At 49.1% G+C, this 16250-nt stretch overlaps 1 protein-coding gene across 1 annotated transcript; it reads left to right on the top strand.

Annotated features, from left to right (window-relative positions):
• Nucleotides 1–8672: 8672 nt before the first annotated feature.
• On the top strand, nucleotides 8673–13805 carry CD180 (CD180 molecule). Its single transcript, XM_038171353.2, has 3 exons — nucleotides 8673–8924; nucleotides 11149–11315; nucleotides 11977–13805. Exons 1-3 carry the CDS (start codon nucleotides 8835–8837, stop codon nucleotides 13700–13702), a joined length of 1983 nt encoding a protein of 660 aa, XP_038027281.1. The 5' UTR covers nucleotides 8673–8834; the 3' UTR covers nucleotides 13703–13805.
• Nucleotides 13806–16250: the final 2445 nt, after the last annotated feature.

Raw genomic sequence — 16250 nt, 5'->3', positions numbered from 1 at the left:
GCATGATAATTTGTAATTTTAGCATTTACAAAGAATGGGTTAAAAATGAAGAGAAATTAAACACCCACTTCATAAGAAAGTGTAATCCTTCCAAATCATAAAGTCCAATCACACCCTGTGTCTTGAATAATCACTAGCCTAAATCACCCACACCCCTGCCATGTGAAACTCAAGGAAACCCAAGTAATTCCTATTCTAGGCCTTTCAAACAGCAATATTTATGTTGTGGTTTATTAGCTTCTCTTCATGCTCCTTTCTTCTCACAGAGAAGAAACAAATATCCATGGCACCAACGTTTAGCAACAGCTGCCCCATGCCTCACCATGGCTTTGGTGAGCGGAGGATTTTCTGGGGTGATCACAAGGCAGATTGGTGTTGAGGCAGGCGTGGGGCATGCTGGTGCACCTGCACAGCCTGCCATCCGCACAGGCCTGACCCCCATGGACACGTGTGCCAGTTGCACACGCAGGCAGTGTGCTCTGGCCTCTAAAACTGTGTTCAGAGCAAGTGGCTTAGAGGTTTTTGAGGGCTCCGTGAAAGGACAAGTGGGATGGGGCAACGAACCAGCCCAAGGAGAATTAATGCGCTGTGGTAGGCCCCACAGGGAGGAGGGACGAGCAAATTTGAGCTCAGTGCTCCTTAGCTGCAGAGCTGGCCGATTCCCACCCATGCCTTCACGTGTTCCCCAGCTGATGGAGGATGGCCTTTAGGTCAAAGAAACTGAAGACAGATGGATGCTGCCCCTGTCCCGGACTTAAAAAGCAAGAGCCCATCAGAGCTTGCTAAGTATCTGTGTGCCCACAGCAGACAGAGCTTACACCCTGCCCTAGGGGCACCTGGAAAAGGGGGGTGCCCCTCGACTTGGGAGCTCTTTGGAGGTTTTTAATGTTTCATCCAAAGTTTTCTCCCATGGAAAGCACAGGCTTAGGGAGGGGGGATGTTAATGTGCACTGGGAAAAAATAAAATTAAAAAAAAAAAAAAAAGCTTATGCTCCAGCCTTGACAAATTACAATTTCACACGGGAATTTGGACAGGTGCAGCGTTACCAGACCCAGCACAGCAGCCCCCTGCCCGACCTAGCTGACCCTTATTTATCCGGATGGTGTTGCAGCACTGCAGCATCCTCGCCTCCGTGCCGCTGAGCAGCCGGCTGTGCCCCGGCCCCGGGTGGGAGGGAAAGCTCCACCACCGCCCCGAGCATCAGCCGTGGCCACAGCCACGCGCTCGGAGCAGGCAGGCGTTGCCAGTGACACCTTGTCACAAAGATATGGCTTATCTGCTCCCTGCAAAGGGACGTGCAGCCTGTGGACAAGTGTCAGCCTCTCGTCACGATGCCAGCACTGCCCTGAACAGCTCGCAGTGCAAAGGGCGAGCAGAGTGTTTTCAGGATATCCTCTTTGAATGCATTGTAAATATTGTGTATAAACCAAGCCCTAATCTTCACAGTTCCTGTAGAGACTCCCGAGACGAAGGCCTCTGCCTGAGCTGCTGCTGCCAGACTTCACGAGGGCTGGAGAGGGGAAGCACGCCTGCAGGGCAGGGCACGGGGAGCTTGGCTCTGCAGGCATGGCCCACAAGGTGGGCAGATGTACTTCGCAGGACCACAGGACCAAAAGTCTGGCAGGTTAAGGAGGGTGGAAGTGCCACACGGGAAAGTCACCATAACACGGCAAAGGCCTTTTGGAGTGTGACCCTGTCCCTGTGTGAGGTGAAGATGTCCTGCACCCACCTGCACCTGCTGGGAACAGTTTTGGTGGGGGCCTATTTCCAAGGAGCTTACAGATGGTGCAGCCTGGCAAAATGCACATCGAGCTCTGGTGGTTTTGTCGTTGTTGCTGTTGGTGTTGTTGTTGTTTTTGGCGATGATAATTTTTTTTTTTTTTTTATAAAAGCCTACCTGCTTCAGAAATATTGCCATGGCAATGGAACACGGCGCTGTGCAGTTCTCCCCCGCCACCAGCTCTCCTCAGGGGCTGCCGCCACAGCCTTCACCCACCCATGTTAGAATAGCTCCATCTCGTGGAAATCAGCAGCAGAAGTGGGAGCAAGCAGCCACCGGCCAGGAGGAAAGCTGTAAAAATGTTGGCAACGCACGTCTCGGATGCGTGTGCCAATTGTGGATTCGGTTCCCATCCGCAGGAGGTTTCATTAGTCCCTTCTCTCTCAGAGTTTCACTCCAAGATGCACGTTTGAATAAAATGAGAAAATTTCCTCTCAAAGCCAAAAGAGTATATTTTATCTGATTTTTGACATGTAACTATGATTTTTTCGCAGTTACTGTATGAAGCTGCTGAGGGCTCACAGAAAAGTTTGGGGCTGGGTGATGGCTCCAGGCTTTGCCCCACAGAGGTCTACTTCAGACCATCTCTAAAGAGGACTCTTTTCCCCTCTGAAAGCCCCTGCCTTTTCCGGTTAATTTACAGCTGCACTCTGTACCTTACTCAGCCCACTTTTTACCTCATGTCCATCCTCTAGTTCCCCCTTCTAGTTTTGCAGTTTATTTCAGGAAGGTCTGCACCCCTTCGTGAGTGCTTATAAGCCAGGGAGAATAAATGTCTGGCAGAGCTCAAACACATTCCTGTCTTCCAAAGTTTCCAGTTCAGATAAGCAACGCTCTCAATCACGAATATGAAGCAAGCACACAGCATTAAATCTGTGGGTTATATTTTAAAGTAATAATTACTCCCTCTTTCCTAATGTGCAGTTGGATTTATTCTCCTGTCTATCCAGACTCCAGTTTTTACCCTTTGCCTTTGATAAGAGAGTTTATCTTGCAAGTCTATTTAATCCATGTCCTGGGGGAGAGGGGAGATAAGCGGATTTCAGCATCAAGGACACGTCCTTTTGGCTTTGTGCTGTTGCCACCACTTACACTGCCTAGGAAAATATGAAGTCTTTCAGGATGAAGAGGCCTGAAAAAAATCCCAAGGACTCCTTAAGCAAGCCACCAGCGCGAACCCCTGACCACCAGTACCAGAATCTCGTTGGGTGAAACTGCGCTGAGCAGCAAGGCAGTGGAAGGGTGGCTCCCCAGAGTACTCAGCCAGGTGGTCCTCAGGCAGCGAGAGACCCTTGGGGTGTGTTACAAACCCCAGCTCCTTCCCCCACTGTCTGCACAGCCCCATGCTGCTGGGCACTGCAGCTTGGTCCTGCAGGGCTTGGTCCTGCGGCGAGCAACACGCTGCTGCATGAGCACCCACAGAGACAAGTGGCAAAGCCAAACGAAAGGACAGCTTGCAGGGTGAATTTCAGGAATCTCACCTGAAGCACTGGCATTTCCCTTCCTGAGGTTGTTCACCCCACCTTCCTCCTCCGGAGTTACTCCCACTCGTGTACAAAAGTCCTTCTGTGCAGTGCCATCATCCCCCAGCCTGTGTCATGTACTCCAAGGGGGCAAACCCAGGGCAAGGCAGGCTTACGGGCATCATCCAGCCACAGTCACACTGTGAACAAACCCCTGAATTTCAGCAGCTGGCCTGCTCTGCCATCAGCAAACCAGACCTGAAAGGACCATGTCTGGCCATAGAGGCGAGATCGCTGTGAGGATGGAGACCAAGGATGGGGAGTACAGAAAATCCAAGGCATGTCTCCAGTTTATGGTGAGGACAAAGGAAAGTATCAAACCAGCATTACGGTATAAAACGTACTCCCAGCTGGAGCTGAATACGTTTCAACTCACTCTTTTCATATGCAGTCCTTCCCACAGCAGTATGTTACTCAACATGGGCATGGATGTTAATCAAAACTACCAGTGCACAACGTGCAGATAGGAAAGGGGCAGAAAAAGAAAGAAATCGAGAGGTGAATTGGGGCAGTCAAAAGCACCTGGAGATACAATTTCATGTCCCCAGGACACCTGGCTGAGCACAGCTGAAGTACTGGCACAACCCTGAAGGTTTTTCTCCTTGTTGTGGCAGTTTTGGGTTTCTCGCACCATGGTGAGAGCCACAGCCGGCTGTGTTTCATCTGCAGGAGGAGGTGAGGCTGCTCTCATCTGCTCACACGGACGTGCCAAAGGCCCCCCTGTCCCAGCAGGACACAGCAGCCAGGATACAGCATGGGACCCCTCCACCCACCCCCAGCATTTCTGTCTTGCAAGCAGGGGAGAGGTTTCTTTCCTCTCTGACCTGGAGCTCTATTCATGGCGATCAGCAACAGGACTTCCTTTTACGATCCCCTTTTGTCATTTGAAGGAGACCGTGCCAGAAGCTCTTTAAATAGCCCCAGCACACCAGCTCCTTTCGTGGGCCCTCCTCTTGCTGTGGCCTAGCTTCCTCCCCTGGCCCAGCAGCATCCGCATCCAGCTGCGGCTCACCGGGCACCGGGAAGCTCACAGCAGGGCTCGGTGCAGGCTCTGCGGATGCACGGGGAGCAGGGACGCTTGGGAGGTTTGGGAGGTTTCAGTGCTGGACTTTTGGCTCTCTGCTCGGGTTGGACCTACAGATGCAGCCCCATTTCCCACGTGTCGGTCTGAAATTTGGCACGCAAGCCTTGCGCATCCCAGTTTGGCAGAGCCTGTCTGTATTGTTCGGAGGGGGGAGGGATGGCTTGTTACTAATCATGGAAATCTGCATTTTATGTTGGCTTTATATGAGCAATACAATGCACAGGGAGTGAATATTTTGCCTGCATAGTGAGGAACAGAGGCTCTATTTCTGAGGCATAGGGAAACCTCAGAGCTCTTTCACAGAGTAGCAGAGGCTACAGAGGATCTCAGATCCTCAAAGCACCTTCCCAGTGAGATTTCTGAAAAGTCACAAGACGCTCAAGGAGGGTGACACAACAACAGGCCTTATCCAGGAACGGTATCTTCAGGGAGAGTCTAGGAGGTATCCCCTTTGCAGAGGAAACATGGACACACACAGCATCCATCATTAATGAGCCTGTAAGTCCCATCATCAGCTTCCTAGTGCTTTGTCCCAACCATTTCCAGTTGTGTTTGCTCACAGGACTTCACGTGGTGTCTCATGTCCCGGCCACAGCCAGCGCCAGCTTCCTGGCTGATATGGAGAGAGCACAGGATGCAGGCGCGGGGCCAGGAAGCCCGGTGTCCCAGTGTCTAGCAAGCAGAAAACTGAAAGAAAAAGAAAAAAAAAAAAGCTGAATTTTGTTCACTCTGCATAATAAAATAGCAACGATTCCCCCTCCAAAAGGACACCAGCCCCAGGGTGGGATGCAGTTTCCCCACAAATCCTTTTGGAAGCTGCCTCAGATAAAACCCACTTGAGAACAAAGTGTCTGTGGAGACAGTGGGCAAGGGAGCTCACACATTACTCATTTAGGATATTTCTCCACCATGTGCTGAAGTCACAGCCCTGGCCAGGCTCTCTTTCTTTCTGAAGTAGCACCTGGGTGGCTATCCACCCAGCTCAGACCACAGAAATTGCAATGAAGTTGCGGTGTTCTTTCATCATTAACCTCAACACCAATGCCAGGGGAAAGAAACTGGCATTTTGGCCCTCCTACAAGGAGCAATGGCAGAGCAAAGCAAAGCAGAGGTATTCCTGGGGCAGGGAAAATGCTGCGGACCCAGGAGTATGCACCAGGTGGGCTGGTGCTGAGCTGGGAAGCGGCCCTGACGCCCCTGTCCCCTTCACATCCCCTTTACTCTGGGGGCGCCTTGTCAGATGTCAATGGTGTCGCTCACACCAGTGTGTGTCCAAGCAAAGGCACAGCAGCCCACGGGGGAAAACGCCATGCAGTTTTTCCTGCTAAAAAAAACCACCAGCCTGGGGCAGATGCTCTCCTGCTGAAATGTGCCAGCTTGTGGCACAGCAGGATGGGGGGGCTGGTGCTTTTGGGACAGCACACAGCAGCAGCAGAACAGGCACAGCCCAAATCCCACTGCCTCAGGGAAACATGGACCCAGGTTTTTAACATGAAGAATTCAAATAAATCATTCATGCGTGTATCTCTTTCTTTGAAAAACTACAAAGAAAATCTCGAAATCCATCCTTGAAGGAAAATGACTAAAAATTGTTTTAATCCTTTGATCCTGCACAGACAGATTTCGGAAGCCCTGCTGTGCTAGGTGGTAAATGCCTTCTCGTTCAGAGCTGAGACTGACACAATTCACCTCTTGTTTAACAACTAGTTAACACCCTATAGGCCTGCTGAGTGGATTTAATGCCATACAGGGTTTCCCCTAGAGCTGACCATCCATCCTCTTGCCCCAGCAGCAAGCCCTGGAGAGGCTCCTGACAGACTCAGGACATCAAGGAAAAACAGGACCCACCACTGTGGGGCCAGGAACTGGCATCCTGATAACTCCAGCACCCTGATAACAGCCGGTGCTGACGCAACGTCCACGTCCATGCCACGCTGGCCAGGACTCACCCTGCCTCGGTGGTGGCTTTGCAGCAGGGGACAGGCCACTGCTGTGCCCCGGCAGGGGGGATGTGGGCACAGGCTGCGGGTGACTCACACCTTTCGGTAAGCCTCACGAGCTGTTCCTCCTGTCTAGCTCAAAATCAGTTTAAAATGGAGAACTCCAGGAGGGTGGTGGTGGGGTGTGGGTGTCCCTCTGAGGGTTTTTTTTTTTTTCTTTTCTTTTTTTTTTTTATCACAGGGGGACTGTGATGGGTTTGTGGGGTTGTTTGCTGCAGGAGGGGTGCTGCAGAGGGACAGCTTGCTCAGGCCCTCGCAGAGCTCACCCTCAATCATCTGTGCTGGTGGTTTGCGTGCTCTTGAATCCCCCATTGTCAAAGGGCAGTAAGAACATAAAAAGCAAAATTACCAACAGGAAAATGCTGGTGAGGGGACTCGCCTAGCAGCCTTACAACCCTCCTGAGCAGGCGTGTGGTGAGAGAGGAAGGATGCACCCAGCACCGTGGGACAGCAAACACCGCCACCACGAGCAGAAAGCACACAGGAAGGGCAGTACTCCCTGCTCAAGGTGGCCGCCCCTGGTTTGCTCCCTTATGAGCACAAGGCTAAATTAATCAGGTGGGCACGTGGGGGAAACAGTTCGCACACCTCTCATCACCAGGCTGTAACTCGGGCCGCTGGTGCACCTCAATGCACAGGGGAACAGCAGTCACCCAGCATCACTTCTACAATGAAACCTTCATTACCCCAAACTGAAGCAGACCCTGGGATTATTTGCATCATAAACCCTCCCATTTCTTCACAAATAAATAATTAAATCTCTGGAGTCGTTCCTATCCTGTTATGTCATATGTGAATTCCACGACACATAGGGACGTATTTGCACAGCAGGAAAAGGCAGGATTAGCTTCAGCTGCTTTCCCCTCCTGATTTAAAGGACTTTCCTTCCAAGACAACTGATTCATTTTAACACTGAGGTTTCTGGTATGGGTGGTTTGAGGTAGCATTCCTGCCACTAGGGCTGACAGCCTCCCAGTACCAAGAGGCAGGGTGCAAGTCAAAGCTGCTGCCAACCGGGAAAAATCCTTAGCCTTGGAGCATTAACATGGAAAAGTGCAAATAAACAAGCAGCAAACACTCCAGACAACAATTTCCATGAGCTTTTTGCTACCAGCTGCAGGGGGAGCAGGATTTCCAGCAAACATGGAGCTGGCTGGGAAAGATACAGGGAGCATTCACATACCAGTGCAACGTGGAGCGAGCTTTTCAGCTCATTGTGCAGGGCTGAGCAAGGTGCATTTGTGCTTGAGCAGGGCGTATGCCAACAGCACACAAGTGGTTTAAGCAAAGATGCAATATGGTCTGCTCTGTACTTTTTAAGCACTTTAAGCACTGCTCCTGTATGGTGATGGCCCCTCTCTTCCCAGTTACTTACAGGGATGAGCATAGCAGCAGCTCAGGCAAAACACAATGCACACATCAGCTCCTGCTACTGGTTCTGCCCAGGGCTGCTTTGCCATTGCTTGGGTTCACTCTCCTCTTGTGCCAGTGCAGCTCTGAAGCCGCTGATTGCAGCAGCCCTGCTGGGAGGTGGTGCTCACCACATGGATGCTCCCCATGCAAGTCCAGTGCTGCATCTCACTTATTTGAGAAGACACTTGTCACCCTGCAGGCTGCCTTTTTTTCTTGCAAATATATAAGTAAGTAAAATAATAGTTAAAAAAAAAAAAAAAAAAAAAAAAAAAAAAAAAAGTCTATCTGCCAGGGTGAGCATACTACCCTGTTGGGGTGATAAGGACTGGATGCTCCCGGGACTCTGGACCCCCTCACCTGCAGGAGCCATGCACATGCCCATCCTGGAGTGGTGAGAAGTACTGACTCCCTCCAGAAAACTGATCATTACTCATTATCTAAACATGAGCCGAAAGTGTCCACTTCCAGACTCAGCTTTTGTTTTTCAGCTTTGTTTCTAATGAGTGAATCTGTTTTCATCAGTGACCCTTTCTGTAACAACATAGGCATAGGGCTTTTGCCTGTGTCTTAGTTACTTTATGAGTTCTCATGAATTTCACAAGACATACACCAAATTTTGTGTGCAGCTCAGACTTCCTATTGCATTATATTCCTCACAGGTGAATGCTGCATTCTCATCTCTTCTTTCTTTGCTCCACCTGTTTCACATACAGCTAACAGCTCCACCACACTTAATGGGAATGTTTTGTTCTACACAAGCATGAGCAATACCTATTTCCCTCGCTTTCCATTTTTTAAATCGTTTCTGCCCCAGAAAAGCATCAGTGCACAATCATTTGACTATATTTAAAGTGGGGAAGTTCCTCTTTCAGTCTGAAACTACCGCTGTGCTCATGCTTAGGAGGAGATTTAGCAAGCATAACTTTTTCTTCTTACAACCTGCTCTCAGTAAGCTCACCCAGCCCGTTTGACCCTTGCTGCTCTGTCGTACTTTCTTCAAGGGAAGATACCAGGCAGCCTGCCTTGCTCTGCCATGGGATACAGCTCATGCCTCCTCATCGTCACCGTGCTCACCTGTGCCAACTGCAGAGCCACCAACACGGCAGACACGATGTGCACTGAGGTGAGTGGTGGCTGTGCCTGGTCTCTTTGTGGGATGTCAAGCACAGAGGTTGGGACTCAAATTATGTGAATCAACGAGAGGTTTCTCTGGGGGCTGGACACCTTAGACAGGGCCGTAGGCAGGTGTCGTGACACGTGCTTGGTGACAGCCACTGCTTTCCCACCTCTTGGCAGATGCACACTCCCTCCTGCTGCTGCCCCTCCATCGACACCAGGCTGGGGCTCCAGGGAAGTGCAAAGGAAGGCAAAAAGCTCAAGGGGTTCTCTCAGCAGAGCCAGAAAGGGGGCAGGGGCAAGGATTTTTTCTCTTATGCTATGCTCTTCATCCAGCATCTTATGTGCAGGGTAAAATGGTGGCGGCTCTGTGTGACATTTGGCAGGCACACTGTAACCCATGAGCAGAGCGAGATAGCACCAGGGTTTTTCCAGGGACAAAGGCTGGCCCACGAGGTTTTTGTTTTTCATTTTAAAAGGTGGAAGACGGAGTGGGGGAGAAGGCAAGGATTTGGGTTCAGGGAAGAAGCACTGTGGAAACCAGCCCTCCTCCTTGCACAGCAGGGGCCTGCAGCAAATTCCTCATCAAATTAAATGTACAAACACCAGAGCATCAGGAGCTGTACAGCAGGATGCCCCAGGGGATGGCTGCTACCCAGCTCCTTCCCAGCCTTGCTCTGTGCCCTGCAGCATCACTAGAATGAGCTCAGCTTCGTTTTGATGGTAGAACATAGGCACTGCTCTCCTTTGCAGTGACAGCTAGGTGGCTGTCGTCTGTCTAAACCACACATTGCAGGGGACAGCCCCGGGGCTTCTTAGTTGCATGTTGATAAAGAAAGCATCATCTTTTCCGAGTCTGTATTTTGTCATTTCCATAGTTACCAGCACCACTTGGGTGCTCACCACAAGGCTCAGGGCCACGTTGTCTGTCACCTCCCTCCCCACGAGACACACCCCGGGCCCCAGGCAGGGTGAGAGGCAGCAGAGGAGCCAAGTCCCAGGGTTGTGTTGGTGAAAACCCCTGCCTGCTTCCTCCCACCAGCTTCCTCTGTGCTCCTCAGGGACAGGCATTGCACCCCAAAGAGAGGACGAACACATTCTCCCTCTCTGTCCCCTGACAGACACTGCTCTCCCTGCTCCAGCCTCTGCCACCTGCCTGCCCATCCCAGACCACTTTGCTGCGCACACTGCACCACCTCCTCCTCCTCCTGCCCCTCGAGGACTTGCAGACCCCTCACATGGCCCTGCACAAGGCCTCCTAGGTGTACATAGCAATGGGGGTGCTCTGCTGTGCTGGGAGGTGATGTCCCACACAGCGTCAGGACACCCCAGTCCATCTCCTCACAAGCAGAGCAGCTCAGGGCACCCCAGTGTTAAGCTGCAGCCCCCAAGCAGCCCAGGGGACATGTCCCCAGTCGGTGTCCTGTGGCCTGACAGCCCGAGGCATGGCCCAGCAGTGCAGGGTGGCCACCTCCCAAGGAAGGCAGTGGGGGCTGCAGGATGAGGCCATGGTCCCACAACAGGCCCAGGCTCTGCAACAGGCCCAGGCTCCATCTGGCTGCTGGGCCATCAGCAGGCAAAGGCACGTCAGGCATGTTCAATGAGCCTTCCCTGGTATTTACAGGGCGGACTGCATGCAGATCGGTCCATTTTTACTTAAACTGAAAAGCCCTGATAGAAATTTTAAAGGCCTTGTGTATCAGATAAAATCTCTGTCTATCAGCAGCTACGCATTCTTGCCATTCCCTCACCGCAGAGCATAACTGCAGTTGGGATCCAATTAATTTGGATGTGTTCCTCCTAGAAACATTCCCGGGCCTGCTCTTTTTTACCTCGTCACTGCAAGATTTTTGCTAAGACTTCTCCAAGAGTAATCTTTGTTACAAGACTCATGAAATTCATAATTTAAAACTACCTTGTGGGAATTTCATCTAAGGGATTAATAATTTATCCAGAATGGTAAACAATCCTCGAATGTGCTAACTTGGATAAGAAAGTACTCCAGATGAGACACACTTCAAATTAGCACAAGATTCAAGGTGTTTGTTTTAAAATCAGACTTCACAAAGCCCAAGGGGCTGTGTATGTCAAGCCTGAGCTGGTGTTTCATAGGGTTCTGGCCGCTACATTTTTAAATAATTCAAAATTCTGTTTGTTTTTTAAAGTGTGGTGGTTTCCTATCTATATTCGCAACACATACCCCTTTGAGTTTCACTGTATGTTTTCCACAGATTACAGTGAATAAAAGCTACAGCTGTGAAGGTTTAGGACTGAGGGAGATTCCTGGAACGCTGCCTGTCACAACAGAAATCCTCGACTTCAGCTTCAATGTGCTCCCTTCCCTCCAGAGCTCAACCTTCTCTGGGCTGAAGTCTCTTCTCTACTTGGACTTGACAAGGTAGGGGAGATCATCCTTCTGCACGTCGCCTTGGTCACCACCAGCCCTTGTCCAGAGCTGGATGCTCCTGATACACACCAGAGCAGCATCTCGCTGCCTTTGCAGAGAAGCCACCAGCAGCATTGCTGAAGTATTTTACTAAGCAAAGACTGATGTGCTTGAGCAATGTCTAGGCTTCTCCTCCAGTGGCAGTCATTTGCAGGGTGATGGATGAAATGTGTATTTTCTACATATCACTATTGCTAAGACCAACAAAGTCACTAGAGCAACTTTTTATGCCCTTTTCGATATTGTTCACTAAAACCTCTGGAAAGATACGTTTGGGCCTTGTAAATGCTTGAATTTTTCTACAGGAAAATTCATTTTATTAAGTTAATGACACTAAAAAATAATGTATCCCTGACATCCACAAAGCCTTCCCACACCCATCATTTCAGGAAAGGTTTTTCTGCTATTGTACAGCTTCCTCCCTAGAATTCTGTATTTAAACATGAGCTTACAAATACTGGGCAAGCATCATTGGAAAAGATGGACACTTTTATCCCATTGAAGGCAAATGATCGTGATTTTTACATACATAATGTGCAGTTTGGGGTATCGGGTATTTGGTGACAGTTTTGCAGGACAGGTCACTAATGCTGGTTTCTATTGCTCTCTCAAGATGTCAGATCAACTGGGTGTACGAAGGTGCCTTTCACAACAACAAGTGCCTGCAGACCATTGTGCTGACCGGAAACCTGCTCATGTTCTTGTCCGACACAGCATTTGTTGGCCCTCAGTCCCTGAAGCAGCTTGTCTTAACAGAGACGGGAATAACCACAATGTCCTTTATCCCGATGACAAATCTGGACAGCTTGGATACCCTCCTCTTGGGCAGCAACCACATTTCTTCATTGCAGCTCCCTCTCAACTTTCCAACTCAAAACCTCAAATACCTTGACTTTCAAATGAACCACATAAGGGTGATCACAGCAGAAGATGTCAGCGTTCTTCAGAAGACCAGTAACATAACTCTCATCTTTAAAGGAAATGACATTTTACACATTGAACCTGGAGCTTTCCAGTCCCACTTCTACACCTTGGACTTTGGGGGCTGCACTGACATCCCTGGGGTCCTTGCAGGGATACAGAACTCTGTTGTTCAGACCCTTTGGTTGGGAACATTTCAAGGTGTGGGGAAGGAACCCAGCATAACCCCAGATGTTTTGCAAGGCCTCTGTAACATATCTGTCAAGGATCTCTATTTGCAACTACGGCACTTCAGAAACCTAAACCCTGACACATTTCACTGCTTGACCAAGCTCCGAAAGCTGGACCTAACTCACACCCACATCAGCTCCTTGCCCCCTGGCATCAGTGGTATGAACTCACTAAGGGAGTTAGTTCTCAACGCCAACTCCTTCGAGCACCTCTGCAACATCAGCTCTGCAGCCTTCCCCTCTCTCACCCACCTCCATGTCAAGGGAAACTCGGAGACACTGCAGATGGGCTCTGGCTGCCTGGAGAAACTGGCAGAGCTTCAGCACCTCGATTTAAGTCACAGTCACATTGAAAGCCCTGACTGCTGTAGCAAAGCACTAAATGGCTTGAAAAGTCTTCGGCACCTGAATCTGAGCCACAACACAAAGCTCCACCTCCGAGATGTGCTCTTTGAGGAAGGCAGTAGTCTGGAGCTGCTGGACATAGCTTTCACTCATCTTCACGTTGACACTTCACAGGGTCCCTTCCAAAATTTACATCTCTTGAAGGTCCTGAATCTTTCCTCATCTTCCATTAATACCAGCATTCAACATCTCTTTCAAGGCCTGGAAAACCTCGTGCTCTTGGACCTTAGTCAAAATACCTTTGAGTCAGGAATAGTGCCAAAGAACAAACTGTTTGAACAGTTATCCAAATTAGAGGTGCTAATTTTGTCATCCTGTGAACTGACAGCATTGGACAACCAAGCATTTCACAGCCTCAGGAAGCTACAGCGCGTTGATCTGAGCCACAACAAACTTACTGCATTCAGCACAGACGTATTTTCAAAACTCCAGAGCATCTACCTCAATTTTGCCTACAATAGGATCCGTACTGTACCCCGTGACCAGCTAGAGTCCCTACCTGCCCGCAGCGTAATCAATTTAAGTTACAACCCCCTGGAATGCACCTGCTCCAACATTGGTTTAATCACCTGGTGCAGGCAGAACCCAGATAAAATCGAAGACCCTGAGGGAACGACATGCTCTGAACCCAAATCTCTGGCTGGGGTTCCACTGGCCACTGTCTCGCTCTCCTGTGGGATCAGCACTGCAGGAATTGTTGCAGTCGTCCTGGCGGTTTTATCCTGTGGTGCCATCTCCATTTGGTGCATTCACTATTTCAAGCAAAATTATCAGCAAATCTAAGTTTATGATGGGCGCTTAGTGTGAAGAGACGTACAGTAACCGGATTAGGATGAAAGACAATTTACCTTTTTTGCATGTAGCCTGTATTTCACTTAACTTTAATAATGCCTTTTCAATTTTTATTATCATTTTAAGAAAAATAATAAAATCTTTTATATGATCTTGGAAAATAAAGTGTGACCTGTGTTTTGAACATGAATAACTTCTAAGGAGATGCCCCAGTTCATCTCTATGCTAGGACTGCCTTTACAGCCACTAGGGCTAAGGCACCTATAGAGGGAAGATCCAAGAAATGAAACACAAGATTTGTTCCTTAAAAAAAATAAAAAAAAAAAACACAGCATCCCAAACACAACAATAAACTCTCACCCTCTCACTCTCAATCAATTACACTTGAGAAACAGCTTAGTTGGAGAGCTGGCACTAATGTATGCTGCTCAGTTAAAAGGAAAAAGGAGGGGGGGAGGGGAATCAAAACTTCCTGTGAAGGACTGGAGCAATGCTCATATGGTCACATAAGACCAACTCCTGCAGGGCAGACCACAATAGCCTCTATCACACTTCTCATTAAATTCTGATTAAAAGAGTACGTGCATTTGGCCAAGTGATGGAGCTTGCTGTGTGCCCCTTTCCCATAAAGTGACTTTTGGCACGAGGGCTTTGCCAACAGGCTGACCCCGTTGCACAGGCACAACCTTGCAGGGCCGGGTACGGCCCCTCTGCCTCCACAGAAGACCCAGCAGCATGCGGGGTCTTGCTCTGCCCACAGCAAGGCTCCTGGCTGCATGCAACCAGAAGTCATGGTCACTCCTTGAACATTTTCCAAGCTCTCTTTGAGCAATTTCCACCCAGGAATACAAAAACTCAGTTTCAGCTTCTGGCCCAAAGAAATTTCCCTGAAATCTTCTTGTTTTTATCTGCCTATAGAATGTTCCAGGTTCTGGGCACCAGGGTGCCTCTCCCTGAAGCTCTCCGTGCTGCTTACAAGCACCCCCTGCTCCTCTGCTGCTGCTGAGAGGCTCTCAGAGACCTGCTCCTGACCCCGCAGGCAGGTGCTGTGTTTGAACCCACACGCTGTGCAGCATCAAAGCTGCCCTCGGTGCCCGCATCAGCAAGCAGCTCCTTAATGACGGATCTGAGATGTCACCAAGGCAGCCAGGCAGCCAGAGGACAACTCGACCTGTCCTCGGGAACCAGGCAGCTCAGGATTCAAGGCTCCCTCCCTCTGCAAACACAACTGGCTAAACAAGTCAATGTCAATAACTGCATTGTCCGATGAATGTTGGTGTGGGTGCCCCTCAAGGGAAACCTGACCTACAGCCTCAGTTATTTCTCTCACCAGCTTGTGGGTCCAGGAAAGCAATAGATAAATGGCTAAGCAAAAAGAGCACAGCACAGTTCACAGCTTCAAGTGCTTAAAAAAAAAATGCTGCAAAGATCAGGAGATCTGTAAACATCAGCGACTTGAAGGGAATGCTGCATGTTGTGCTGGTACTCACTGATACGCTGCTTCATTTGGATTTTGGCAATTCATTTGGATTTAAGCATCACCAGTTTCTGAAACGCTACCCAGCATCACAGGGTAGATTTGCGCATGGACTTCAGCCAGTTAAAAGCTGAAGCTGTCTGAAAAGGCAAAATTGTGAACGTGTTCACGTGCAAGATACATTTGAGCAAGGCATATTAAGTACAGACCTTTCTGCAATGCTTCCCCTTCCTTCCACACAACTCGTTTTACCTGCATCTGATGCCATTTTTGTTTCCTCTGTGATTTGCATTAGTGTCACATACACGGGGCAGGCTCTCTTCTTTCATTGTCCTGTAAAACACCAGTCATTAGGACACTGTAAACAACAGTGCTGAGCCACATATATAGTGTATGGAGTATACACAAAAATCCTGAATGCAGGGGGTGGTTATTCTGAAGGAACGTTTTACATAATATCCCCAAATGTCCAGATTTTATATATATAAATATATATATATATATATATATATATTTGAAGTCCAAAGATTTAGTCCAGTATTACTTAGCAAAGATGTATATGGAAAGTGACAGTAGATTTACTTTTCCTTGTAGAATTTGTTTACCCAATCAAGCTCCGATCTAATGCGCTCCTTGGTATCTTGTCAGGACTTTTATGTTTCAAGTGCAGCCAAGGAGTCAGTGAGCAGGGACAAGGGAATTGCCTGAGCTGAATGGTGCTCAACAGAACCCAGCTCACTCCTGGGATACAGATATCACTGACACCATGGTATGACACAAAGCTTACAGGTAAAGATATGGTCACTGGAAGGACAACTGATGACACGCAAGCCATGAACTGGGACACCCAAACACCCTTTCGTATCTTCCAGTCCTGCTATTTATTCTTTGGTCTGCTAAGCACTGTCTGAATACAAACATGACATCCCTGCTAATTCTTACCAACCTCAGGAGAAAATACAGAACCTGAAGGAACCTTGCAAGCTGGCAGTTCTTAAAGAGGGAAGCCCACATTTCTCTTTCGAACCATGAAAAGGATTCCCAACCCAGGTGAGATGCAGG

The sequence above is a fragment of the Anas platyrhynchos genome, chromosome Z, assembly GCF_047663525.1.
Source record: "Anas platyrhynchos isolate ZD024472 breed Pekin duck chromosome Z, IASCAAS_PekinDuck_T2T, whole genome shotgun sequence".
Taxonomy (NCBI): domain Eukaryota; kingdom Metazoa; phylum Chordata; class Aves; order Anseriformes; family Anatidae; genus Anas; species Anas platyrhynchos.
The sequence above is the reverse complement of the archived record's forward strand: the minus strand, read 5'-3'. Positions and strand labels throughout refer to the sequence as shown.